Consider the following 26,935-nt stretch of genomic DNA (forward strand, 5'->3'; position numbering starts at 1 on the left):
TCTCACATATTTATCGGTCATTTGTATTTCTTCACTGTGAAGCATCTATTCTGTTCAAGTGCCTTATTTTTTATTTTATTTTTTGCAGTGCTGGAGAGGGAACCCAGCACATTCTACCTCCGAGCTACACCTCCAGCCCTATTTTTTATTCTTTCTTTTGAAACAGGGTCTTACTAGATTGTAAAGGGCCTCACTAAATAGCTGAGGCTGTCTATGAACCGTGATCATCCCGTCTCAGTCAATTGCCCATTTTTTTTAATTGGGTTACCTTTTTTAACTAAGCTTTAAAGTTCTTTATAGATTCTAGATACTGGTCCTCTATCAGAGTAGTGGCTGGCAAAGACCTCCCATTCTCTAGGCTCTCTCCACACTCTCAATTGGATGCAGTCTCACTTATTGATTCTCAGTTGAATTTCCTGGGATTCACAGAATTCCTCAGCCTCCAGGCGAGTCCCCTGTGGCATGTCTTGGAGCATGCTGAGCTCAGGCCCTGGACACTAAGTTAGCTCAGACAACACTTGCCTGCTGTTACCCCGGGGGCACATCTGAGCCCACATTTCGTTCATGGCCAGAGCAGCTCAGCAAGTAGCGCTCTGCACGCCAGCCTCTGGTCACAGAAATAGGGAACACACCAAGAGTCACACCCCTGCCATCCCACATCAGATGGCTCCTCCCATCCTGACCCTGAGTTATTAATAATCTTATTAAGAATGTGCTTTCAACACACTTATATATGTACTTAACAAGAACTCACCAAGACTGCAAAGGGTGGTTCCTCTTCCTTTTCCTTTTTCTTGCCCAGAGAAAGGGAGAAACAGGGAAAGCAAGAGAACAAAACCAAACCCAAACACCGCCTTTGGCTTATCCCTGAGAAGCTGCATTCTCCTTTGATGGATTCAGTGCAATGGAGTCGTCCTCAGACACACCAGGACACAGCCAAGAGTCCCCTCTTGCATGGAGGGCTGGTCACTTCGCTTCCTTCTTCCCCAACCCCTGCAGATGAGTTTCAGACCCAAGACAGGAAATAATAGGACATTATTATTTTCAGCGAGCTGGTATCACAAGTAGTGTCCTGTTTGCAGCTGGGGCTCAAGCAGCTGAAGTGAACGTCTGAGGAGGTTGTGGGAGCTGAGCGTGGGTCTCTTTCCATCGGGGGAAAGAACTGCCAGCGCGTGCTTGAACATCTGCAAGCTGAGGGTTTGTTTGGGCTCCAGGTCCCTATGCAAACTGTGGATCATGAGAGCAGTAGTTCACAGGGAACTTTCCTTCCAGCTTAGAGTTCAGATATTAGACTCGTTTAGCAGGTGCTTGAAAGTAGTAGGGGGCAGTTCCATTTTTTTTTTTTTCAGTACTGGGGATGGAACCCAGGGCATTCTATCTACCTCTGAGCTACACCCCTAGTCTGATTTTTTATTCTTTATATTGAAACAGGGTCCCACTGAGTTGCAAAGTAGCTAAAAAAGCCTAAGTAGCTGAGGCTGGCCACGAAATACGATCCTCCTGTCTCAGCCTCCCAAAGGCTGGGATTACAAACATGCACCACCACGCCTGGCTAGCAGTTACAAGTGGTGGCTGTTGGGTTAGATGTAGGTTGAGTAGAAGAGACATTTTGGATGGGGTGATACTTGGGCATGTCTTGTGTGTGTGTAAAGATCTGATTGAGAAAAATAGACAGCAAGGGGCTGGGGGTGGGCGGCGCTTTTTTTCTTGGTACATTGTTGTTATACATCTTACTGGGCTACAAGATGGCAGAGGCATACATGCACACATCACTGGGCAGTTTCTTTGGGGGGCTTCACAATAGCTTAAAGGAATGTCATTTGAGGCTGTGTTTTGGACTCACGCTGGCATTGCCCCCACATAGCCCAGCAGCTTGCGAGGACCTGCCACTAGTCACTTAGCCCCCCACGATGCATGTCGTGACAGGCAGCCATGTGAACACAGCATGCCAGAGATGGACAACAGTCCCCTCCCTCTTCAGAGCCCGCTTACTTCGGGAGAGCCCTGCCCAAGCCTCTGCTGCCAACCCCAGAAATGGCCAAGCCAGCGCCAACAGGAACCATGCTTGGCTGGTGAACAGGTTTGCTGTTTGTCAGCCAGAGAAAGGTCACCTTCTGCTTTGCAAAGGGTATGTTTCTCGTGGCTCTGAGAGCAAGTGGGGCAGAGCTTCCCTCGGAACGGGAGTCTTGAGAGAGGACTGTCATGTGCCAGGGGCCAGCTCTTGGGTCCTCCTTGGTTTTGTGTTAAGCCGTGCTGATGTGGTGATGGAGAGAAAGGCAGGAAGGTGTGAGAAGCATTGCTGCTTCTGGCAGCAACGTTGCTTCTGGCAGCAAGCGTTGCCCCGGCTGCTGGCAGATTCAGTTACACCTGAGCAAGCTGCCGCAGGGTAGGCCGAAGCCAGCGTCTCACAGCTGAGGGGCCTGTGTCCTGCCTCTCAGGACCCCTTCCCCCACCCTCCTCCTGCAGACCCTGGTGGTACAGGCTAGGTGGACCCGAGAGTCACATGCCAGGAGGCCTGGTGGAGGTCCAGTGTGGCCCCGTTTCTCTGGAATACCTTGGGAAGTCCCAAAGGAGGCAGCCCACTCACAAGGGGAACTTCTACCCAAGCCTGACAAAAAGAAACTTCCTAGGAGGGATGAGAGGGGCCAGCAGCACCCTGTCTAGTGGTACAATGATGTGGTCGGAGCCAGCCTTCCTGGGTGCCATTTTATGGGTCTGAAAAGACTCCTTCTGGTTCCAAAGGCCTTCTGTTGGAATGGCAGGACAGTCACCTGTTGGTGTGACGGGGCACCCGGTACACCACGAGAGCCGGCGCAGAGGCCCTGTTCTCCCAACACTCCTGTGAGATAGGCCTTGGTGCTGGCCTCATTCATCAGATGAAGAAATTGAATTCTGGTCTCATGACTAGAAAGTGGCCACGTTCAGATTGGAATGCACGCAGTGTGACATCTCAGGCTAGACATGCCCAAAGCCACTCCAGTCCTTTAGACATGCCGCTACGTCTTTATGGCTGGATAGCATTCCACTGCACGTATGTCCCATTGTCTTGAATCCATCTCTCAGCTGATGGGCACCTAGGGTCCCGAGCATTCCAAGCAGAGGGTGCTCGGCCTGCCGCCTCCAGTCAGAAGCCCACGTTGAATCAGTTCCCAACTTCACCCGTCTTTCCCTCAAGCAGACCTTATCCCTTCAGGAGGAATTTAATTTTCTATTTCACCAGATTTAGGCAACTTAAATTCAGAAAATGGGTTTACGTTGCTCTTCAAGTAGGTTTGTGTTTCTTCAAATTAAAAGCTAAGCATGCAATTAAAGTAAGTGTATTCGATAATGGGTAGCGGATTAAAAGTAACTGTATCCAATAATGTGTAGCCAATGTTCATGGAATATGTGGGCTGTAATCCAGGGTGGGGCAAACATTCAGTTCTTACCCTGGGCAGGAAAACACAACTTTAGAATCTAAATTTCTTTCACCCTCCATGCACTAAAGATCAAATTTTCTTTGTGCATTTGCGTGTGTGTGTGTGTGTGTGTGTGTGTGTGTGTGTGTGTGTGTGTTGCAGTGCTAGAGATCAAACCCAGGGCCTTGTACATGTTACATAAGCATTCTACTCGTGACCTACATCCCAGGCTCAAGGATCCATTTTTCTGTCATGAAGGAATACATTAATTCACCTTGTCTAGTAGTATCTGCTATATTACCTTCTTTTGCATGCATGTGTGGTGCTAAGAACTGAACCCAGAGGCATTCTACCTCCAAGCTATATCCCCAGACTGTTGTTTTGTTTTTTTTGTTTTTTTTTGGTGGCACTGGGGTTCCTGGAAACCCTTCTACCTCCGGGCTACACTCCCAGACACCTATTTTTTATATTTTTATTTGGAAACAGGGTCTCTTAAGCCAGCACAGCTGGCTTCGAACCTGGGCGATCCTCCTGTCTCCGCCTCTCAAGCGCAGGGATTACAAGTGTGCACCACCACACCCAGCTTGATTTTATTTTATATTTGGAAATAGGGTCTAAGTTGCTGAGAGCCTCACTAAGTTTCTGAGGCTGGCTTCGAACCTGAATTCTCCTGTCTCAGCTCCCCAAGTACTGGGGTTACAGGCGTGCACCACCATGCCTGGGTGTCCTATCTTCCTCAGGAAAACCCAACCTCTGAGCCAAGACCGGTGCAATCATGCAGCGTGAGCTTTCACAGACAGAAATGTCTCAATCAAGGAAAAATGAACTGCATGCCATGCTGAACTTGCTGAAGTTGCCCTTTATTAACAAATATGAGTGGCTTTCGGTAAATTCCACCATGGAGAACACAAACCATGGATAAAACAAAGACCAAGAGACATTTCCCGAGCAGGGGGACTTAAGGACATTGAGGGCAGAGTTCACGCCAAGCCCCAGGTGCCAACTTCCTTCTTGGGTAGCTGTTCGTGAGAAGCCATTTACGATTAGTAAACAGTGACCCAAGCAGCGCAGCAGCAGGGCTCTTGAGATTGTTCTGAGGGAATCAAAGTCGGGTTAGAGGAACGGCCATGGCAGTGGAGTTAAGGTAAAAAGACATTCTCTTGCCAAAGGATGTCCGCCGCTTTGACACATTACAACACAATTATGTGCGGATTCACTTTAAGATGAAAACAAACAACAAATAAACAAGTTTACAAATCATGGCTGGATGCTTAAAAAATAAACTCTAGGTTCCTTTCCTTTTTTTTTTTTTTTTGGCAGCACCAGACTAAACTTTGCAATATTTCAGAAACTTCAGGTACATTACAATCTTCTGAGAAAGGCCCAGTGCTTCAGAATTCCTGAAGACGCTGCAGAAAAAGAACATTGCTGGAAACAAATAGTAATAAGACATTTCAAAATTTTCAAAATTTACAGGAATACATGTGGTCATTTATAAGTGGGCACATATATTTAGACATTCACTCTTAATATCCTAAATATTTTCCTTTTTTTTTTTGGTGCAGTGCTGGGGATTGAACCCAGGGCCTCACTAGACTCTCAGTCCTCTTAAATGCTTTTTTCTGCTAGCATATTTACTTTTTCTTTTTTGGTTTAAGGAAAAAATGTTCTTTATAGGCAAATTGTTTTGGCGAAAGATGAACGATGGTTTCTTATGGCTACAATTCCCTTTCTTGTTGCATATCTGTGACTGAGTGCAGAGTTTCTCCCGCCCCCAAAGAGCTCACCTGGGCCACGCCCTCTACATACACAGGAAAACTTCTCTTCTTATTCGGGGGCTCTTTTTGTGGTGGAATTCAGAGACATCCTTTTAAGGAGGGGTCGAGTGTATTTTTTCAATCGTGTGGCTCTGCGTGCTTAAGAGACGGGAATTGGTGTGAAGGGCTGGCGCACTGACAGGTGCCGCCCAGCACCCCCAGGTGCCCGCTTCCCCCAGCGGCACACTGGATGGCTCACGGCCTGACGTGGCATGATGGGAACCCAGATGGGGAACTTTAAGTCGTTCAATGGTACTCATGCCTCTCCCTTTGGCTTCAAAAGCAATCATGACCGAACATTTTCAACTACGAGGCAGAATTGACTGGAATAATAATAATAATAATAATAATAATAATAATATCCACCTAACTTTGGGGGAAAATATTTACTGAGGTAGCCGAGATCAAAATTAAAGCCATAGCATATACCCAGGAGCTTAATAAATGCTCAGGTATTTTTTAATGCAAACTGCTTCAGTGCCTGACAAGTCTCCTTTCCTGCTCATTCTTGCAGGTGCATGCAAACCTTGGGAAGGGGCCCTGCAGAGGGAGAAGGCAAGGTTGGGAGTGAGTGTGCAAAGCTGGCCAGGAGGGACAGGGAGGGCCCTTCCCCTGCTCACCACGGAACTCACATGCAGCTGGTCCCACACAGAACAAACCCCAAGGAGAACTCAGGGACAAGATGGGCTGAAAAGCGGCCTCGACTGGAGACAGAGGGAGTCCAGGGCCTGGTGCCCTTACTGCTAAACCCGAGGCCATGCAGGGACTCCCTCCTCCACCCCCAACACAGGCACCTGCCAGGGCCCCTGGGGCCTGCTCCCTTTCCCACCCACCACCCCAAGTCCTGGGAGAGGCCGCTGCTCCAGCTGCTCCTCCCCGAGTTCTCCTCCCATCTCTGCGTGCTCACAGGCACAGACTGCTCTAGGCCCACACACACTTTTCAAAAGTCAAGTTCCAAGGCCTTCCACCAGGACCCAAAGACAAAGACGGCCACATCAACCAACCCCGGCAGCAGTGATCTTAGGACAGCCTGCCCAGACATATTCAGGTGTACACACACCCTCACAATGCACATGCTTGTACGCACTCATAGGCACACACCTTTACACGTGCATACGTGCGGCACATATGCACTCACACGCATGTGCACACATTGGTGTGTAGCACCGGCACCAGCACTGAGCATCCTGGTGTGGCAAGCTTGGGTGAGGCAAAGGTCCAAGGTTAGGGCAAAGGTCCAAGGTTAGGGCCAAGGTCCAAGGTCAGAGCAAAGGTTCCTGGGGTGAAAGGGGCCCCCAGCAGGGCCGGGTAGGGTCTCTGGGGAAGGAGCCCTGAGCAGTCCATCTGGGCTGCGGCCACCTCCCCTGCAGTCCTCGGAGGCAGCAGCCCAGCACACCAGCACACCAGCACGCGGCGCCCATGGGAGGCATGGAAGACAAGCGGCGGGACGGGAGGCACCGGCTCCCTCTGCGTTAGGTCTCTGTTGTGTAGTTATTGTAGGCCAGAGGCGGCGGGCCCGAAAAGCTGCTCCACCGCCTGCCGCCAGGCTGGGGTTCCACGCGCCCCTGCTCTTTATATTTACCCAGGATGCTTTTGGCTTCTTCTGCATCGCGCAGAGGGCTCTCTCCGTATTCTTCCTTCAGCCACTGGCGATACTGGAGAAGTTGGGGACAAATCCCACATAGACACGTTTGCATGCACAGAGACTTTCAAGTGTTACTTAAGAGTAGAGGTGGCACAGGTGAACAGGGACGTCACAGGCTACCGGACAACGTGGCCCTGTGGCCAGCCGGCCAGTGTCAAGCAAGGGGAACAACTGCTCCCGCATGGTGTGGGTCTGGGGACGTGAAAATACGCCTGACCAATGTGTGTGACCAGGGACCGGTGACGACGTCTTTCGGGATACAGGTGGGCACCCTAAGGCCCGAGGTCCTCTGTGGACCTTCTCAGCTCCAACCTCCCTGATTCTGAGAGCCAGGGAATTGTTCCAGGGCAGCTGCCTGTATCTGGAAAGCCCCCCCAAAACTGCTTACCTGGTGGACTTCGTCCTTCTCAAACTCCTGGAGCTGCCTCTGAAAGCCCAGGTTGGGGTTGGCGCAGGACCTCCCCGCGCGCACGGTGCGCAGAGCGTCCTCCCAGCCGAAGTCGGTGACGGTCATGACGTAAGCAATCACCAGCGTCACGCTCCTGGAGACCCCTGCCAGGCTGTGGAGCCGAGAGCCCCAGGTGAGTTCGGGACCCACAGATCTGTCACCCAAACCATTTGGCGCGGGCGATTTGCAGGACTTCGTTTTAGAGAATCTTTCCACCTTTGCTTATGTAGAGGCAGCTTGCAAGTACAGTACCAGGAAACCTCTTGGAAACATCCAAGCTTCCCTCTACTACAAGACACTGGAGTCGCGGGGATGCTTTAAGGATGTTAGCCTCTGCTTACATTGATTCTCTATAGGACCTGATTCCAGGCCTTTCTCCTGTATGACTTCCCATGGCTTCTGGACACCTCCTTGCATACTTTCTGTTTTCTCCAACAATTAAAATAACTGAAGTACACCAAGGGGACTTGAGACTTCTGATACTATGAAACAAATCTATTTATAGCCGATGCTTCGGCCAACCTTGGTTGGCACACGCCTGTAATCCTAGTACTTGGGAGGCTGAGACAAGAGGATTGCAGGTTTGAGGTCAACCTCAGCAACTTAGCGAAGCCCTTAGCAACTTAGTGAGGCTGTGTTTTCAAATGAAATAAAATGGGTATGGGGATATAGCTCAGAGGTAGAGTCCTCCTGGGTTCAATTCCCAGTACCACACGTACACACACACACACACACACACACACACAAAAAAAAAAAAAGCTTGAATTTTTTAGCAATTGTATAGGAGGGCTAAATCTATGATTTTTTAAAACCCCAAAATTCCAAAGCCCTTGCCAAATCTCAGTTTTGTATTCTTTTTGAGCAGGGACGTGGCCTGTGCGTCAAGGCTTGGGGTCAGGGCACACTGCAGACAACGTTGGTTGCTTATCTCCAGCAGGCTGAGCAAGGGGACCAATTTTAAATGCATATGCAAATTGGGGCAGTTATACAAAGCTTGTGCTTGTCAGATTTAAAGTGTCCTAGCAACAGTTTCAGATGGGGAAGTTTAGCAAATGTCTCATTTTCAGAAGAACCTTATCTTCAGATGTACAGGAAAGGTGAATTCCTAGAATATCCAGCCTATACGCATTCACAGATAAATTAATAATAATAATAACAACAACAACAACAGCAACAACAATACTATCCCTGCTCTCAACCCTAACCTTCTTTGCTAGGGCTTTATATCAGAAACACTAAGGGAGTTTTACAAAAAATATACCTGCTAGGGCTTTGAATTCACCAGGAGCCAAAGAAACCCAGTGGCTAGAGTTTCTAAACTTCATTATTTCCCTTCTAACTACACTCCGAAGTGCTTTAAAGTGTCAAATATAATAATCAGGCATGCTGGCATACACTTGTAATCCCCGTACTGGGAGGCTGAGACCGGAGAATGGGAGGCTGAGACCGGAGAATGTGGATTCGCAGCCAGCCTCAGCTACTTAGGCCGTTTAAAACTCAGTGAGACCCTGTTTCAAAATAAAGAATAAAAAAATTGGGCTGGGAGTGTAGCTCGGAGGTAGAATGCCCCTGGTTTCCATCCCCAGCACCACACACACACACACACACACACACACACACACACTACCATTTGTATTTCTTACGCTTCCTACTCTTTCAAAGAGTAAAATTTTTTTTTTTTTTATTTTTTTTTTGGTGGTACTGGGGTTCCTGGAAGCCCTTCTACCTCCGGGCTACACTCCCAGACCTATTTTTACATTTTTTTTTTAAATTTGGAAACAGGGTCTCCTAAGCCAAGGCGCGCGGCTAGCTTCGAACCTGCGCGATCCTCCTGTCTCTGCCTCCCAAGCGCGGGGATTACAAGCGTGCGCCACCACGCCCAGCCGAAGAGTAAAAATTTTAAAAATCGCACTATTTCAAAACTTCATAAATTGTCAGAATACCGCTCTTAAAGTCATCAGAATCTCTCAGGTCCCTCCTCCCCCGTCTTGTTTACTGGCTCTCAAAACACATGACAGTTTTCCTGATGGCTTCTCAAATGGCCAGGCCTGGATCCCTGGCAGGGCTGCGGCCAACCTCAGCAGCAACGCTCCCACAAGTTCCCCTGACATTTTCTAAGAGCTCGGCTGCTAGAGCGGCTGCACTGGGGGGGAGTTGAAAGGTTCAGGGGCTTTCAGTTGATTGTCACATTTCATATGAGACAGAGAGGGCCACGTCCGACCTGCTCCTTACCAGACAACAGAGCCCTGGGTCTCGAAGGTTGGCTACCAGTTCCCTGGCCAGGTAGTTATACTACAGGTTGTTATATTACTAGGGTAATACAAATGATGTCAGCATTCACTGTGAACTTACTTTGTGCCTGGTATGCAATTTACCAGGTATGATGCCAAGGGCTTTATATGTTCTGTCCTTGGGTTGAGTATGTTAGCGTAGATTTTTATCCATAGCGAGTGAGTGTGTGTGTGTGTGTGTGTATGTGTGTGTGTGTGTGTGTGTGTGTGTGTGTGCAGTTGTCTCTCAGTATCTATGGGACGCTGGTTCCAGGACTCACCCCTATATCAAAATTCACAGGTGCTCAGTCCCATATACAAAATGGCATAACATTTTCATAGAACCTACGCACATCTTCCTGTACATTTTAAATTATCTCGAGATTACTTATAATACCAAATATAAAGCAAGTGCTTTGTCAGTGGTTGTTATACTGTATTACTTAAGGAATAGTGACAAGAAAAATAGTCTGTATGTGTTCAGTACAGATGCAAGTTTTTTCTGAAGATATTTGATTCACAATTGGGTGAATTTGTGATTTCAGAACCCCTGGAAATAAATACAGCATTGAAGATATATACATTGATGTACACGCGCAAACACACACACACACACATACACACACACACACACACACACACACACACACATATCCATCCAAAGTATACATGCATCGTGTGTATATACCCAAAGTATATACCCAAAGTATACACTCAAACTATATACCCAAAGTATATATACATTGACATATATATGTGTGTGTGTGTGTGTGTGTGTGTGTGTGTATAAATATATATATATCTCCCAAGTATAGAAGTATAGAAGAATGCAGGTGTATAGCGGTAAATAAACTAGTTCTTTTGTCTGTGTGTGGTGTGGTGGTGGTGGTGGTGGTGGTAGTGTGTGTGTGTGTATGTGTGTGTGTGTGTGTGTGTGTGTGTGTGTGTGTATTACTGGGAATGGAACTCAGGGGCCTTCTACTTTCAGGGTACACCCCCAGACCTATTTGTTTTTTAATTTGGAAACAAGGTCTCACTAAATTGTGGAGGGCCTTACTAAGTTGCTGAGGCTGTCTTTGAACCTGCGATCCTCTTGTCTCAACCTCCCAAATACTGGGATTATAAGCTTGCGTCACCACACCTGGCTAAACTAATTATAAGAGCATATTTAGAGTGTTTTGAAGCAAAGTAGTAAACTAAACACAAATACAGGCCCCAATCTGTAAATGAAAAAGAACTGGTCATTTGGGTGTTACTGTAATGCACTGCTAAACACCCACATTTGAAATCAAAACTCTCCAGAAAAAAAGAACAATTTTGCCGGGGCGTGGTGGCGCACGCTTGTAATCCCCGCGCTTGGGAGGCGGAGACAGGAGGATCGCGCAGGTTCGAAGCCAGCTGCGCTGGCTTAAGAGACCCTGTTTCCAAATAAAAATATAAAAATGGGTCTGGGAGTGTAGCCTGGAGGTAGAAGGGTTTCCAGGAACCCCAGTACCACCAAAAAAGAAAGGAAGAAAGGAAGAAAGGAAGAAAGGAAGAAAGAAAGAAGGAAGGAAGGAAGGAAGGAAGGAAGGAAGGAAGGAAGGAAAGAAAGAAAGAAAGAAAGAAAGAAAGAAGGAAAGAAAGAAAGGGAAAGAACAATTTGCAAAGGCCACTGAGGCTCCAGGGCTGATCCTGGAAAGCCTGAGCCCCCTGCAGAGGCCGCTGTGGTGAGGGTGAGAGGCAGGCTACCAAAGGACAGTGTCTAGTGCCTGTCGTCCAGTGACCTTGACAGTCCCCAAAGAAATCCTTGCAGCAAGTGAAATGAAAAACAAAAAACAAAACACAAAAGCAAAACCAGTTAGGGTTCTCTTTCAACAAAAGCAAATGAAGGCCAGAGTGGTGGCACACACCTGTGATCCCAGTACTTAGGAGGCTGGGACGGGAGGATCGCAGGTTCAAGACCAGCCTCAGCAACTTGGCAAGACCTCGTTTCAACATAAAAAACAAAAGGGGCTGGGGCTGTAACCCAGGAGGTAGAATCGTGTGTTCACTCCCAAGCACCACCACCCCCCAAAAAATAAAAACAATGATTGATGCACAGGGAGGAAGAAGTAGAGTGTATGTTTGAGGTTCGGAGTTCAGAGAGAACTATTAGGAAATGAAGCAATCACACCCGGAAACCACTGATGAGAAATGGCCTTCTGCAGGCGGAGCCGTACGTACCAGTGCACCAGGCAGCCCTCCCCGCGCAGCCGGCACTCGTGGATAAACCTAATGCTCTCCTTGAAATGTCTTGTCCTGGGTACCAGAGGGATGAAAAAAGAAAGAAAGAAAGAAAGGAAACAAAAGAAGAAAGGTGACATTTCTCTCCTTGACTTGACATATGATAAAAACAAAAATCCACCTGAGGTTTCTCGAAAGGTCTTAGGTTTCTACACTGAAACCGGCCGCCCCCACCTTAAAATTGGTCTCAGGCATGCCGCCGCCCCCCGGGGAAGGCTCCTGCTCCGCCCTCTTCGTTCAATCGGGGTCAAGAGCGCAATCAGGGCGTCACACCGGCTGTGAAAACGGTGTCTACATCACACGTGATCCCCAAGTCTTGAAAGCTGGGCGGTGTCTGCCAATCTGAGGAGCCTAAATGCCTTCCCCACGATGGTTTCCCTGGAAGTTGGTCGGCCTGGCCGGCCCATCATTGCAAAGATCTGAATGGTGCTGGGAGCCACAGCCCTTCTTCCTCCGGGTCCCCAGGGAGCTCCTTTCACTGGACGTTTAGAGAGAGTGGTCTACACTGCCTCACTCCTGGCTGAGCAGCTTTTCCAACATTTTCAAGTTCAAATGCCGATTCCCTTGAGAGACACAGGTAGGGAAGCCTCAGACTCCACTTTCCCGAGTTCCCAACCAGTGTGTACTCCCCGCGCCACGCGCACGACATTCCGGACTGGTTCGTTGGTTCATTGAAAGTATTCCTGGGCACAAAGTAGCTGCTTTCCTGATATATTCTACCTCTGAATGGCTTCTAAGATCATAAAACACCCGAGGCTGCCCATCACCTAAATTCATTTTCCTTTCAACGCTACTTGAGTACTGATCATTTGCCAGAGATTCTCATGAGCTACAAGACAAGCAGTGATGGGTACGATGCAGTTTCCTGCCGGGCGCGGTGGCGCACGCTTGGAATCCCCACGCTTGGGAGGCGGAGACAGGAGGATCGCGCAGGTTGGAAGCCAGCCGCGCTGGTTTAAGAGACCCTGTTTCCAAATAAAATATATAAAATAGGTCTGGGAGCGTAGCCTGGAGATAGAAGGGTTCCATCCCCAGTACCACCAAAAAAAAAAAAAAAGATGTAGTTTCTTTTTGGGGGGGAGATTGGGTACTGGCAGTTGAACGCAGGGGACATTCCATCTTCAAGCTACACCCCCAGCCCTTTTTATCTCTGAAACAGAGTCTCGCTAAGCTGCTGAGCGCTTCACAAAGTAGCTGAGGCTGCTGCCAAACCCGCGATCCTCCTGCCGGGATTACAGGCATGCGCCTCCACAGTGGGCAAGATGTAGCGTCTGATTGCAGGACGAGAGCGGGACTCTCACATATGCACAAACTCACCCTGCTGATGATGGCAGAAGAAACTCAAAAGGCAAGAGAGGCTTCTTGCTATCACCCTGAAATCTGAAGTTGGTGCTACGACACCTCAGAGCAGAAGGCAGCCAGGCAGCAAAGCTGAGTGCACAGAGGTGGAGAGGTGGGACTGGGGCAGCCTGGCCCCGGGCAGGGCTTGGAGACAGCAGGCACCGTGCTGGCAGAGCGTCCCATCCCTCCAGGAAAACCAGCCACCTGGAGTTGGCAGTGACGGCCTCTGATCTGGAAGCCCTGGGTATATGACTTGGCACTACCCAGCTGCCCTGGCTTTGCCTGGGGCAACAAAGCCCAGGGTCTCTGGGAATGTCAACCACAGAGACGTAAGGAGAAGGCTGCGGGTAGGGCTTTTTGGAAGAGCACCCAATCCTTGCCTCTAGCATCATGCTCCAGGCTGCATCAGCCACCTGGGACCACAGTGTCAACTCTCCACAGTGTCAGGGCAGCCGGGAGGGAAGGCCGGGCTCCTGGACGACACCAGGGACCCGCGGGCCAGGCCTGGCAGGACCATCCACTACCAGGCTTGCTAGCAAAGGTGCCCATCCCTGAGAACATGGCGAGTATTCTACTTATATCCAAATGCGTTCTCCCTGGCATGAGCAACAAATCCAAGAACTTAAACAAAGAAAAAACCCTGACCCCACTTAGATAGCCCAGAAATAGCCCCAGGCTGCCAGTCTGCAATCTGTTTCATGGTTAGACGATGTAGCTGGCCCTCCCTGCAGGCCACTGTGGCCAGCAGACAGGCCCCAGAGCTATCCAGACCCCAGGCTCCCTCCCTCCCTCCCACTCTCCCGATCGCCTGGCTGCAGGGGCTGGTCAGCTGGCACCTTCCCTTGTCCACCAGGCTGTCCACCCTGCAACATCCCGGGAACCCCTCACCCAGCTGCAGCCCTGGCATTGCCCACTCTTGGTGGGTCTCTTCCTGGTCGGGGAGTGTTGGGTCTCTGAGCTAAGCCAAGGAACTTCATGGCAGCCCAAACAGCAAAAGCAAATCTAAAAATGAATGATGACCTCCTCGGTGAAGAAGAAACCCTAGAGGAGGGCATCCCAGAAGACACCGGGAAAGGCCACAGCAACACAAAGGTGAGCAGAGAGCCTTTGATCAAGGGTGGATCTTGGCGTCTGGGGACATGGCTGACTCTCCAGGCTCATGGAGGTCCTGCACAGAGCCCAGATGAAGCCTCAGGGCCAGAGCTGCTTCTCTTCCTTTGTTTTCACGCCTGCTCTTTGCAAATCTCATATGTGATAAAACTGGGCTTCCTATGGATTGTGGGGTTGGACCTGGGTGCAAGGGGGAGCTTCGCCACATCTTTAAAACAAGGAGGGGTGCTCAGCGGGCAGCAACCAAACCCACTTCCTGAGCCTGAAGCAGGTGTGCGAAGGAGCCTGGGAAATAGAGGGAACGTGTCCCCAGCCTGGGCTCTGGCTGCCTCTCTCCTCCTCCTGATTCAGCTGTAACCAGAGTGAAGTCCAGGGCAACCATTACCCATCTACCAAGACACAACTCCCATCTATTAGCATATGGGGACACAGGCCCCAGAGCAGACATCCATGACAGGGCCAGTCACTCGCAGGCTCCGCAGGGGCGCATCTCCCAGGGGTGGGGCTCAGAGCCCCCCACCTCTGTGAAGGCTGACTCACCCACCATCAGACAAGAGGCGAAGCGAGACAGACATTCCTAGAAATGCCTTTTCCAGGAGAACCCAGGAGACTGGTGGGCTCGCTGCTGCTTTGGTATATACTATGTGTTGCAGAGTATGTGTGCAAGTGTGTATGTGTGTGTGGGTTATTTCCAGGGAAGCTCATGACATAAGCCCAAGCTCTGGTCACTAAGCTCCCTCCTCCACAGTGGGAAATACCCACGGCTTGGGTTCTTCTATTGCTCAACTCCGATTTGAAGCAGAAGCACAAATCTGAGGCCCCGTGCCACCGCATGCTGTTTCAATCAAAAAGAGTTCCCTCTTCTTGCTTCTTGCTGGGCTGCAGTGAATATTTACTTCCATACAGAGATGTGTGCTACCCGTTCTGGCTTCAAAAAGCAAGCTAAACACGTCCAAAAGGAAGCAGGACGTTCAGGGATGTTACACACTCACCCAATAGCACCCATCTTGGGGCTAGCACACCCTGCTCCTGCCCACAGATCTGGAGGACCCCTCTGTGGACACTAGGGACGCTCCATGAAGGGTGGGATGTCCTGAATGGACTCAGGAAGTGGCCGCCTGTCCTTCTTCCTAATCACTGACCAGTACCCCTGCCTCTTTCTCCCTCTGCATCAGAGGCCAAGAGCCAGTGGCCACAGGGCCCTTCCTGACCTCCTGAGAGCCCAAGAAGGGTGGTGGATGGTTCTGCTAAACCACACCACGTAATGCTCCGTTCCAAAGCCAATGACGTCTTGCTCCAAGAGAGTTAGTTTTGGAGGCCGGGATGTCCAAGGTGGGACCAGGCACAGTCCTGTCCTGCTCAGGAGGACTTTGCCTGCAGCAGTGGCAGCCCGGGCTTTTGGCTGAGACCTTGAATGGCAGACAGCCTTACCCCAGAGCCAGCGGCGCCAGGCTGGGCTGTAATGACAGCAAAGATCATAGAAACACAGGACACTTGCCTTCCCTCAAAACTGCATAGGAGGGTGTAGGCATGCGTGCACGCGTGGGTGTGTGGTGTATAGAGGACAAAAATAAAAGACAGTATCCTTAGATTTATTTTTTTGCTTAGAAAGGAATGCTAAAAGAGGAGGACAAGGAAGAAGAGGAACAGCAGTAGCAGCAACAGCAAATGGGTAAAGTGCTATATGTAGGGCCAGGCTCTAAAAAGTGATCCAGAAAAAAAAAAAAAAGACAAAAGAGAGAAAAAAATAAAAAATAAAAATAAAAAGTGACCCAGATCAAAGGGCTTGATTATCTTGTGGTTGATCAAGGCCTCCAGGCCCAGCCCCAGCCCACCTTTCAGCCAAAACTTTGAAGTGAGTCCACTACCTCCCCCCACCACAGAAACAAGCGCAAGGAACATTCCTCACCATATGGGCTTGAGTGGGTTGTTCGGTCAGCCCACAACGTTAAACACAAAGAATGAACTCCCATCTGTGCCAGTGAATCCCTGGCATTTCTACCCTGTGCACTGCTAGTGTCTTGGAAAATTGGTGCCTGTAGGTGTAGCTCAGTGGTAAAGTGTGTGCTGAGCATGCATGAAGCCTTGGGTTCAATCCTCACCATGCATGTCACACATGTATACACACACACACACAAGCAAATGTGTGGATGCATAGACCACTTTTCATTTTGTCAGATAAGGTCATTTGAAAAGCAAACTTGAAAATGAAAACCAATAAAACCCCAAGCACCTGTCTACCATCTACAACATCATTTCACAAAAGAATCGTTCAACACCAAAAAAGGACATAGTCTAACCATAGTGTAAGATGAAAAGCCAGTCCCTTGAGTTGAATAAATGACAGTACATTAACACTGATATCCAAGCATGGTGGCGCGTGCCTGTATTCCTAATACTTGGGAGGCTGAGATAGCAAGATTGCAAGTTTGAGACCAGCTTCAAGAACTTAGAGAAGCCGGGCATGGTGGTGCACGCTTGTAATACCAGCTGAGGCTGAGACTGGAGGATCGCAGTTGAGACTGGAGGATCGCAGTTTGCGAACAGCCTCAGGTTCTTAGTGAGGCCTTCTGCAACTCAATGAGACCTGGTTTCAAAATAAAGAATAAAAAAATAGGGTAAGGGGTGTAGCTTGGAGGTCGAATATCCCTGGGTTCCATCCCCAGACCTGCGCACACACACACACACAAAAAAAAAAAAGAACTTAGAGAAACCTTCCCAACTTAGTGAGAATCTGTTTCGAAATGAAAAATAAAAAAGGTCTGGGGGTATAGTTCAGTGGTGGAATGCTTCTGGGTTTAATCCCCAGTAACCAAAACAAAACAAAAATACTAATTGCACCTTCTCCAGAAGAGTTCTCATTTGGTCCAGGACCAGGAGGGTGTCACTGTGGGCTGGCGAGGCCTGGGGGACTGTCCGGAACACCATAGTAACGTAAAGGCCCACCTAGCTTCCATGTTGCAGAATTGCTTTTTGATAAAATGAAACTAAAGGAGAAGTTAAATGAAAGGAAAAGAAGAGAGAAAGAGCTGGAATCGCAAACGATGTCTGCTAAAACAAAGAAAAGACGATAAAGAGGAAGCGTAAGGCGAGGAAGTTTCCTGATCTTTTAAACAGAAGCTCTGTACCGCTAATGCTCCTCACCCCCACCCCCACCCCCAAAAAAACCTCTAGAAATTCAGGGACCTGCTTGATTCTCGGACCACTGAGTGTTACGAAGACTGCTGTAATGATGCGACCTGACCAGCTCCAAGCCCTACAACACCAAGCGCCTGTCAACAGGACAGAGAAGGAAAAAAGAGATAACTATTTACTTAGTGAACACTGATTTAATATCCACTAAAGTAGGCATCGGCAAACACAAGTTAATATGCCCCAGCCAGACTACAAAAAAAAAAAAACAACTACAAACTACATAAACACCCTTACCTGAGTAGACAGAAAATATCTTATTTCTGAACCTGCCTCGTGTTCATACAAAACACTTTCACTTATCACCACCTTACTTCATACTTATAAAAATCCCACAAGATAGGCATTTTGTAGAAGAGAGAAATGAGGTTAAAACAAGCTGCTTCGGAAAGCCCAGAAAGAAAGGGAAAGCAAATTCATGTTTCCCAAATCCTAAACACAAATCCCTTCAACATCGGCCACTGGGGGGGCGCGCAGTGCACGCGTGCAGTGCCACTCTAGGATGTCCATAATTACATGAGAGCTCTGCAGGACACCCCACAGACGCCGGGTCTCAGGGTATGGGATGGTTACTAGGGCAACGAGGGCTTGAACTTTTACATTTCCTGCCTCAGCAAGGCTGGCTGGAGTGGTTGGGGGAACCAAACGAAAATTTTTGTGTTAATGTTATCTCAAACCAGGTTTCTGCCTTTTTAAGTTCCTGGAAGATCAGAGAGGGAGATTCTTGAGGATTAAGGCCAAGACAGAAAATTGACCTTTCTGGGCAGTTTTTAGCAACCGTCAACCGACAGCAGCCAGTTTCAAAGGTCACAAACCTTTACTAAGCAGATTACCCAGAAATCCTACTGGCTCAAGAACGTGCAGAGAAAGATTCAGGATAAAAAGTGTTAAATTACATATTCAGAGCTGGAAACCATTTTTTTTTAAAGGTTGATACCTACATTCAAAAGAGTAAGTAGTACAGGTTTCCAGAATTTGTTGACATTGAATGGGAGAATTCTTAGGCATCGGGAATTGAATGTAGCCAGTGAAGAGCTCATTTTTAATTGTTTGGGCTACTCAGAGCACATTTTACAAGTGGCAGGCATAATTTCACCTGTTCTGTGTTACACAGAGAATTAAGAATGTTTGAAAGTAGAGGTTCATCGTCAGCTCCTACTATTTAGAAGGTAATAAATATGCAGAACCTGGCATGGTGGCATATGTCTATAATCCCAGGATTTAGGAGGCTGAGACAGGAGGGTCGTAGGTTCAAGGCCAGCCTCGGCAACTTAGTGAAACCCTGTTTCAAAATAAAAAATAGCCAGGCATGGTGGCACATACTTGTAATCCCAGCATTTGGGAGGCTGAGACAGGAGGATCACGGTTCGCAGCCAGTCTCCGCTACTTAGGCCCTCTGCAACTCAGTGAGACCTTGTTTCAAGATAAAGAATAAAAAAAAAAAATAGGGCTGGGTGTGTAGCTCAGAGGAAGAATCCCCCTAGGTTCAATCCCCAGTACTGCAAAAAAAATTTTAATTAATTAAATTAAAATAAAATAAAAAATAAAAAGGGCCGAGGTGGGGAAGGGTAGCTCAGAGGTAGAATGCCCCTGGGTTCAATTTCCCATACCACACATAAAAAAAGAGATTAAATAATAATAAATAAATACATGATACCCTAAATGAGATAGGTCATAGAGAGTCAAGGTTCTGTCTACAAACTTTGGGCTAATCTTGGATTAGAGCATAAAGGCTCTTTTATCATTTCAGTGTGTCCCCCCCAAAATTCACATGTTGGGGCCTTAATGCAGCAATGTTAGAAGGTGGGGGTGTTAGGGTCATGGGGAGAGAACCCTCATGAACAGACTGATGCCTGGAGTGGGGGGTATCTTGAGCGTGGCCCCCTTTTTCTCTCTTCTGCTTGGCTTGTTCATCCTCTCTCTGCTCTATCACAAAAGCAGCATGAGACTCTTACCAGATATGGCCACACAGTCTTGGACTTGCAGCCTTCGGAACCGCGAATCCAAATGAACTTGTTCTCTGCATAAAATACCCAGCCTCGGATATTTTGTTACAGCAGCAGAAAATAGACTAAGCTGCCGGGCATTAAAGGGCATGCCACGCTTCCCAGCGGAACACTTACCGCACCCACACACGTGACACTCAAGCTCTTTGCTTGAGCTGTCCCTTAACCAAACGTGTACACTCCGAGTTTCAGACCCGCCCCGGGAGATCGTCAAGGCCGTGAACGTTTGTGTGCTCAAAGCATTCCCGATGCATAAGCCTTCCTGTTGCCAATGGAGTGTAAACAAAAGTTGTCCTAACTTGCTACACAAGGGCTTATAAGCATGACTCGCAGTGGCAGTGTGTCCACCTTTTCCTCTTTTGGTGAATTATAGTCTTGACTTCCTTTTCCAACTGAAGCGGAAGTCTCATGCTGTAGGACTTCACTAGAAGCGGCAATTTGAGCACATCCTCCGCACGCAGGCCCCAAATATTGTGCTGCCGCCACCACCTGCGTCCATGGGCCCACTTCCATGCCAGTGCGAGGAAGGGGTTAATAGAGCAGCCCATGAGCCAGGCATGGAGGTGTGTGCCTGGGAGGCTGAGACAAGAGGACTGCAGGTTCGAGACCAGCCTCAGCAACTTAGCAAGACTCTGCAACCTAGCAAGGCTCTGTCTTTAAACAAAATATAAAAAAGGGCTGAGGGATGTAGGTTGGAGGCAGAATGTTCCTGGGTTAAATCCTCAGTGAGAGAGAGAGAGAGAGAGAGAGAGAGAGAGAGAGAGAGAGAGAGAGAGAGAGAGAGAGATATTGAGCACGAAGCCGAAGCCGCACAGGACCTTTTTACATATATGAGACAGAGCCGGCGTGGTGGCGCATGCTTATAATACCAGGACTTGGGGGCTGAGACAGGAGGATTGCACAGGTTAAAAGCCAGCCTTAGCCGGGCATGGTGGCGCACGCTTGTCATCCCCGCGCTTGGGAGGCAGAGACAGGAGGATCCCACAAGTTCAAATTCAGCCTCCCTGGCTTAAGAGACCCTGTTTCCAAATAAAAATATAAAATGGGTCTGGGCATATAGCCCGGAGAAGGGTTCTATCCCCAGTACCACCAAAAAAAAAAAAAAGAAGAAGAAAGAAAGAAAGAAAGAAAGAAAGAAAGAAAGAAAGACAGACTCAGACTCAGCTACTGAGTGAGGCTCTCGGCAACTTTGTGAGACCCTGTTTCCAAATAGAATATAAAATAAATCTGTGAAGTATAGCCCAGAGATAGAAAGCCCAAGGGTTTCATCCTCAGTACCATACACAAAAATAAATAAATAAATAAATACTTATGTGGGATAGGAAAGGACTAATTAAACTCATAGACAGTTCTTCAGCCTCCAGGGTGGCTTTTTGAACTGACCCATAAGATGCCGGAAGTTAAGAAAGAAAGCTGCCGTGTCCTCTGTCTCATTTGACCTTCCACATGGGCATATCTTCCGAGTAATGAATGGGCTTCCTGGGTACCAAACTTTTTATTTCAGTATCCCTTTCTGTAACTCTCAAGAGACATCAATATGCTTTGGGTAGAAATATACTTTTTTTTTTTTTTTTTTTTTTTTGCAGTACTGGGGATGGAACCCAGGGGCATTCTACATTTGAGCTACACCCCTTGCCCTATTTTTAATTCTTTCTTTTTAAACAGGGTATCACCAGGTACAAAGGGCCTCACTAAGTAGCTGAGGCTGTCTAAAAATTGTGATCCTCCCGTCTCAGCCTCCCAAATGCAGGGATGCTGATTACAAGCGTGCACCACCACGCCCGGCTGAGAAATATGCTCATACTTTGGAAGTGCTTAGCATTCGTGAAGAACTTGTTCCCAAACATAAGCTGCTCTTGCTTCCCCAAACCCTGCAGGGAGGCATATTTCAGTGGATAAAACTAAAGTCTAAGTGAGCTAAAATAAATGGCCTGAGGTAGATGGAATCAGTTTGGGACTGGAGATTTTTCTGACACCCAGGTCTAATCTTAGGTGTCTGAACTGCAGGACCCTTCAATGCTTAGATTGTTGCCACGGATGTCAAAGATGGCACACATCCCCTGGCAAAGCCGAAGTCCTGGACAGCAGGACAGGTGGCCATCTGCCCTGACAGCAGACACCCAGAATGGGTTACAATTTGATTCTCCTGTAGAATCAAACCGCCAATTGGTTACTGACCAGTCCAGACAGGATGGTAGATTCTCGGTTTGAGATAAGAGCAAAGCGGCCATCCTAAAATTAGCCACCAAAACATGGGTGTGAGATTGCTGCCATCTTCAGAGAAAGGCAGTGGCCTGTTTCCTTCCGTAAAGACCGTGTTCGTCCAACCACTTCTGTTTCTTAACACGGAGGAGTAAGCAGGGAAGTTCTCTAAGCCTCCTGCTGCCCGTCCTTCCGGGCCTGGGCTATGGCGTCGTGTTCCTGGTAAAAGCCCTCCCCCACCACTGTCAGTAGTAAAGGTTCACCTTTATGTGAAATAGCAAGAGTCGGGGTGGAAGTGTGGGGCCCGGGAGACACCCCACCTACCTGTGTCCTTCCTGGGTTCAGCTGTGTCCCACCTGACCTACAGCCTCACCTTCCCCACCTCAACCCATCCGATTCTGGCTTACTTTTTTTTTCCCCTAGTAGGTAGATCTCACAAGATTACTATATGACCCATGATGTCTTTGCTCTCCCCTACTGGAAGGTGGGCTAGTGTTCCAGAATGTGATGATTTTTCAGAAGAAAACATGGTTAGGTGGTCTACACCACTGGATTTTTTTTCTTTTGGTGTTGCTATGGTGGTGGTGCTGGGGATCTGAACCCAGGACTCCCCACGTCCTAGGCAAGTGTTCTTCCACTGCATTACACCCCAGCCCTGGTTTATACAGGTGATATGTAGGGTCTGTATTCCCTAGCACTTGAGAGCCATGAAAGACAAATCCTGACAAGCCCGCGGACTCCCGGACACAACCAGGGTTTAAAATGTCCCTGGTGAAACACAATGTCAGGTAATTTTAGGAAAGTTGCTGTGCCTCTGACCCCCAAAGTCCAACATAAGGCCAGTCTGGGGACCAGAGACTGGGCCCATTCAGACTCATGGTGTGGCTAAATATTTTATTTGACCTTGCAAGGGTCAAACCCACATTTCAGAAATTCTGTAACCGACTCCACGCCTTATCTTTCTGAATCACTTCTGAATATCCACAAGCGAATGTCCCATCTGCAAGTGCTGTGGGCCTCCAGAAACCTGCCCCTGACTAGCCAGAGTCTAAGCCTGCTGCCCTGCATAGGATTACTGAGTTCTGTAAAAGGGTCACCATTATCCATCTCTCTTGATGGGTATAAAGAGGGTTAAAACAACATAACAATTTTATTTAGCTGTGAAGAAATAGAGAATCAGACTTTCCTAAACCAGAAAAGATCTACTCGCTCAACTTAGAAATAGTATTGTGTGTGTGTGTGCGCGTGTGTGCGTGTGTGTGCGTGTGTCCGGGGATTGAACCCAGGGAAATACTACCTCTGAGCCACACCCCCAGGCCTGTTTTATTTTTATTTTGAAACAGTCTTGATAGCTTGATGAGAGTCTTATTACTGCTGAGACTGTCCTGGAACCTGTGATCCTTCTGTCTCAGCCTCCCAAGTAGTAGGGATTATAAGTATGCACCACCATGCCTGGCTCAACTCGGAAACAGTATTTCTAAAATACATCACCCCATATAGTGCCACCAGGCACATGGAATTCAGCCAGACCAAGGGGAGATGGGCTCTTAGTGTAAAAGAGCATACCAGGAGCCAGGCATGGTGGCGCATGCAGGGGGCTGAATCATGGTTCGCAGACAGCCTCAGCTACTTAGTGAGGCCCTTTGCAACTCAGTGAGCCCTTGTTTCAAAATAAAGAATAAAAAATAGGGCTGAAGAGCCGGGAATGGTGGTGCACGCTTGTAATCTCAGCATTTGGGAGGCTGAGACAGGAGGATCGCGCAGGTTCGAAGCCAGCCTCAGCTACTTAGTGAGGCCCTTTGCAACCCAGTGAGACCCGGTTTCAAAATAAAGAATAAAAAATAGGGCTGGGTGTGTCGCTTGGAGGCAGAATGCCCCTGGGTTCCATCCCCATTACCGAAAAAAAAAAGGGGGGGGGGCTGTAGGTGTAGTTTGAAGGTAGAAACCCCTGGGTTCCATTTCCAGTACTGAAAAAATAAAACAGAGCACACCAGGGCACAAAGTATCTGTGTGAATTTCTTAACACTGAGCACATCCTGGAATGCTCCTATTTCGATGTGCTTGGTTAAATAAAATACATTCTTAGCATTCGTGTTGCAGGCTTCTCTGCTTTTTGCAGGGTGGCTCCCGGGACATTTGTTTATTTATTTTTATTTCTTTTAAATTTGTATTGGTGCACTATAGTCTCACACCCTAATGCGGATCCTGTTGATAACGGCATACACTCACATGGTTCCTGATGTCCACCCCAGCCCCGCTTCCCCATTTCCCGATACAGAGGGCCCAGGTTAACAATGCTATAGTCACATCAAATAGTCGCGTGTAGCTTTTCCATTAATGAACCTCAGCCTTCCTCCTCGGCCCTTTCTTCCCGGCTCCCCCCGCCCATTATCTGGAGTCCCTCTGGTATCCCTAATACTCCCTAGCTTGAGCGTATTAGAGAAAACATATGTCCCTTCTCTTTCTGTGCTTGGCTGATCTCACTGAACACAATGTCCTCCAGAGGGGTTCGCATTGGCACACCTGCGGCTCACTCTACTTTAGACCCAACCCAGTAACTTCTCTAAGAATTGGCTGCCACAGAAAAGACGAGCACGTTAAAGGTTTGGTTCAGGTAGAGGCACCTTTGTAAGAGTTAGACCCTTGGAGTGGGCACCCCATCTACCCCGTTGCATGTTGGGAGGACCAGGAAGCTACAAGGTGCTTCTAGCCATAGTTCCACACGCTTGGCCAGTTTGAAGCTCTATGGGATACGTCCTTCTCCCTCCACGGGATAGCAGCTGTTGCGGGAGGCTGCTCTGGGCACTCACAATCCTTTACTTAGTTGACTTTACAGTCCCATATTCATTTTTAACATCTCCAAAGAATACAGTAAAATTAATTTGGGGGGAAAAAAACTTACAGGTTTTGAGATGGCGAATCCGCTGCTGGGATGCACAGGTATTTAACTCCCTGTGGGATGATAAAAGTATATATATAAGTAAAAATAAAAAGATGATACTTCGTCGAGAAAAGGAACTATTTACCCAGGTCAAAAAAAAAATAAAAATAAAAAGGAGAAGTTTTCTATTCGTCGTTTGTTGCCAGGGAACTGAAGAAAAACTCTTTAATTAAAGTTCCCGGTTCTATTCTGTGGCCGCACATACAAATATTCATGTTCTAGTTTTCAGTTTATAGGTTTAAACAAAATTCAAAGCGTACAAGAAAAAAGTGAGAGTTCAGTAGGTGTCAAGTTTCAAACTATCATCTCAGATGCCTGTTCACATATTCTCCGTGTTGTACGTATTTTATTTAGGCCCCTGAATCTCCAAAAAGAAAATGCTGTTAGTTAAAACCTTAACATAAAGGCTGAAACTGTGAAATCATGTTATAGTTTTCCGGGATCAATTTTAGCATCACAACACCTACAATTTCACCATGAGGAGCTTTACCTGCTAGAAACAGTTTGCTTTATTTTGCTTGCTCTTCAGAACAGTAAAAGTTCCTGTGACAGCTAGGCATGGTGGTGCATACCTGTAATCCTAGTGCTTTGGAGGCGGAAACAGGAAGATCAAAGGTTCGAGGCCAGTCTCAGCAACTTAGTGAGGCCCTCTGCAACCTAGTGAGACCCTGTTTCAAAATAAAAAATTAGCCAGGCGTGGTGGCACACGCTTGAAATCCCCGCGCTTGGGAAGCAGAGATAGGAGGATGGCGCAGGTTCGAAGCCAGCCGCGTGTATGCTGGCTTGAGACCCTGTTTTCAAATAAAAAAGTATAAAAAATAGGTCTGGGAGCATAGCCCGGAGGCAGAAGGGTTTCCAGGAACCCCAGTACCACCAAAAAATAAATAAAATTAATTAATTCATTAATTAAAAATTAAAAATGGGGCTTGGGTATAGCTCAAGGTAGAAGGTCCCTCAATTCAATCCCTAGTCTCACATACACACACATACACACACACACACACACACACACACACACACACACACGTTTATGTATTATGTACCAAACTAAGAGATATATAACAAGAATGCCCTAATATTAAAAAATTAACTTCATCTAGTCTTATATAAAATTTTTTTAAAGTTTATGTAAATTTATGCTAAAAAATCATGCTAAACTGGGCATGGTGGTACATGTCTATAATTCTAGTAGTTGGGAGGCTAAGGCAGGAAGATCTGAGGTTCAAGGACAGCCCAAACAACTTAGCAAGACTCTCTGAAACCTAGTGAGACCCTGTTTCAAAACAAAAAAATTTAAAGAGGCTAGCGTGCATCTTGGAGGTAGAACACTTCTAGGTTTAATCCCCAGTCCCAACCACACACACACACACACACACAAAAATAAATCATGCTAAACTTGTTTTATAAAAAAAAACCTAGTTTGCTTCTCAATCAGATGGATTCACCTTATAGTTTAAAAGGTCTACAAAGCCAGGCGTGGTGGCGCACGCTTGTAATCCCAGTACTTGGGAAGCCGAGACAGGAGGATCGCAGGGCTGAAGCCAGCCTCGGCAACTTAGTGAGGCCCTCCATAACTTAGCGAGACCCTATTTCCAAATAAGAAATGAAATTGGGCCGGGCATTTAGCTAAGAGGTAAAATACCTCTGGGTTCAATAACCGGTGCTACACACACACACACACACACACACACACACACACACACACCTTCAATGTTAATTAAAAATCTCAGTAACCTTAGCAAGAGGTTGTGAGTTTACAAAGAATTAAATGAGCCATTTGAAAAACTCTTCCTCTGGAAATTGCCTAATTTTATAACTCTTGTCACCATGTCATGGACAATAAGGGGAGAGATATCAGAAACTAGAGAAACAACCAACGTGAAACTATAGGAAGGGTGGATATTAGAAGCATGACCTGGATTACCACTTTTTCCCAATTTTTCCTGGACCCTGAAGGCTGCGCCCTGCAGGAAGTGCTGAACACAGTCTCTCATTCTGAAGTCTCTCCAATGGCAGCCTGGGACAAGAAGACCACAGATTCAAGGACAGTTCCAGCAAGTAATCCCAGTACTTGGGAAGATGAAACAGGAGGATTGCAAAACCAGCCTCAGCAACCTACAAAGACCCTGTTTCCAAACAAAAAATAAAATAAAATAAGATGGGGCTGGAGGTGTCACTCGGAGGTAGAACACTTCTGGGTTCAATCTCTAGCACCACACACACACAAAAAAGAAAATAAAAATATTAAGCATCTCTAAACTGAAAGAGGGATTATGAGGTGATTCAAAGGGTAAGACAAT

The 26,935-nt window shown here is 47.6% G+C and overlaps 1 protein-coding gene across 2 annotated transcripts in view; it reads right to left on the reverse strand.

The window, feature by feature from the left end:
* Positions 1 to 4,760: 4,760 nt before the first annotated feature.
* Positions 4,761 to 26,935, reverse strand: part of DUSP22 (dual specificity phosphatase 22) — a gene marked incomplete at both ends in the record, with an annotated part of 65,195 nt that continues 43,020 nt past the window's right edge. The window contains 5 exons of one of the 2 annotated variants that reach the window (XM_080709978.1): positions 4,761 to 4,807; positions 6,798 to 6,870; positions 7,249 to 7,420; positions 11,784 to 11,858; positions 24,597 to 24,646. In XM_080709978.1, coding sequence (XP_080566104.1) covers positions 4,761 to 4,807; positions 6,798 to 6,870; positions 7,249 to 7,420; positions 11,784 to 11,858; positions 24,597 to 24,646 — 417 coding nt within the window. Of the gene's footprint in view, positions 4,808 to 6,687; positions 6,871 to 7,248; positions 7,421 to 11,783; positions 11,859 to 24,596; positions 24,647 to 26,935 lie in introns of those variants that run through there. The other variant, XM_080709977.1, reaches the window with a different exon arrangement.

Source organism: Muscardinus avellanarius, assembly GCF_963383645.1.
Source record: "Muscardinus avellanarius genome assembly, chromosome: 14".
NCBI lineage: Eukaryota > Metazoa > Chordata > Mammalia > Rodentia > Gliridae > Muscardinus > Muscardinus avellanarius.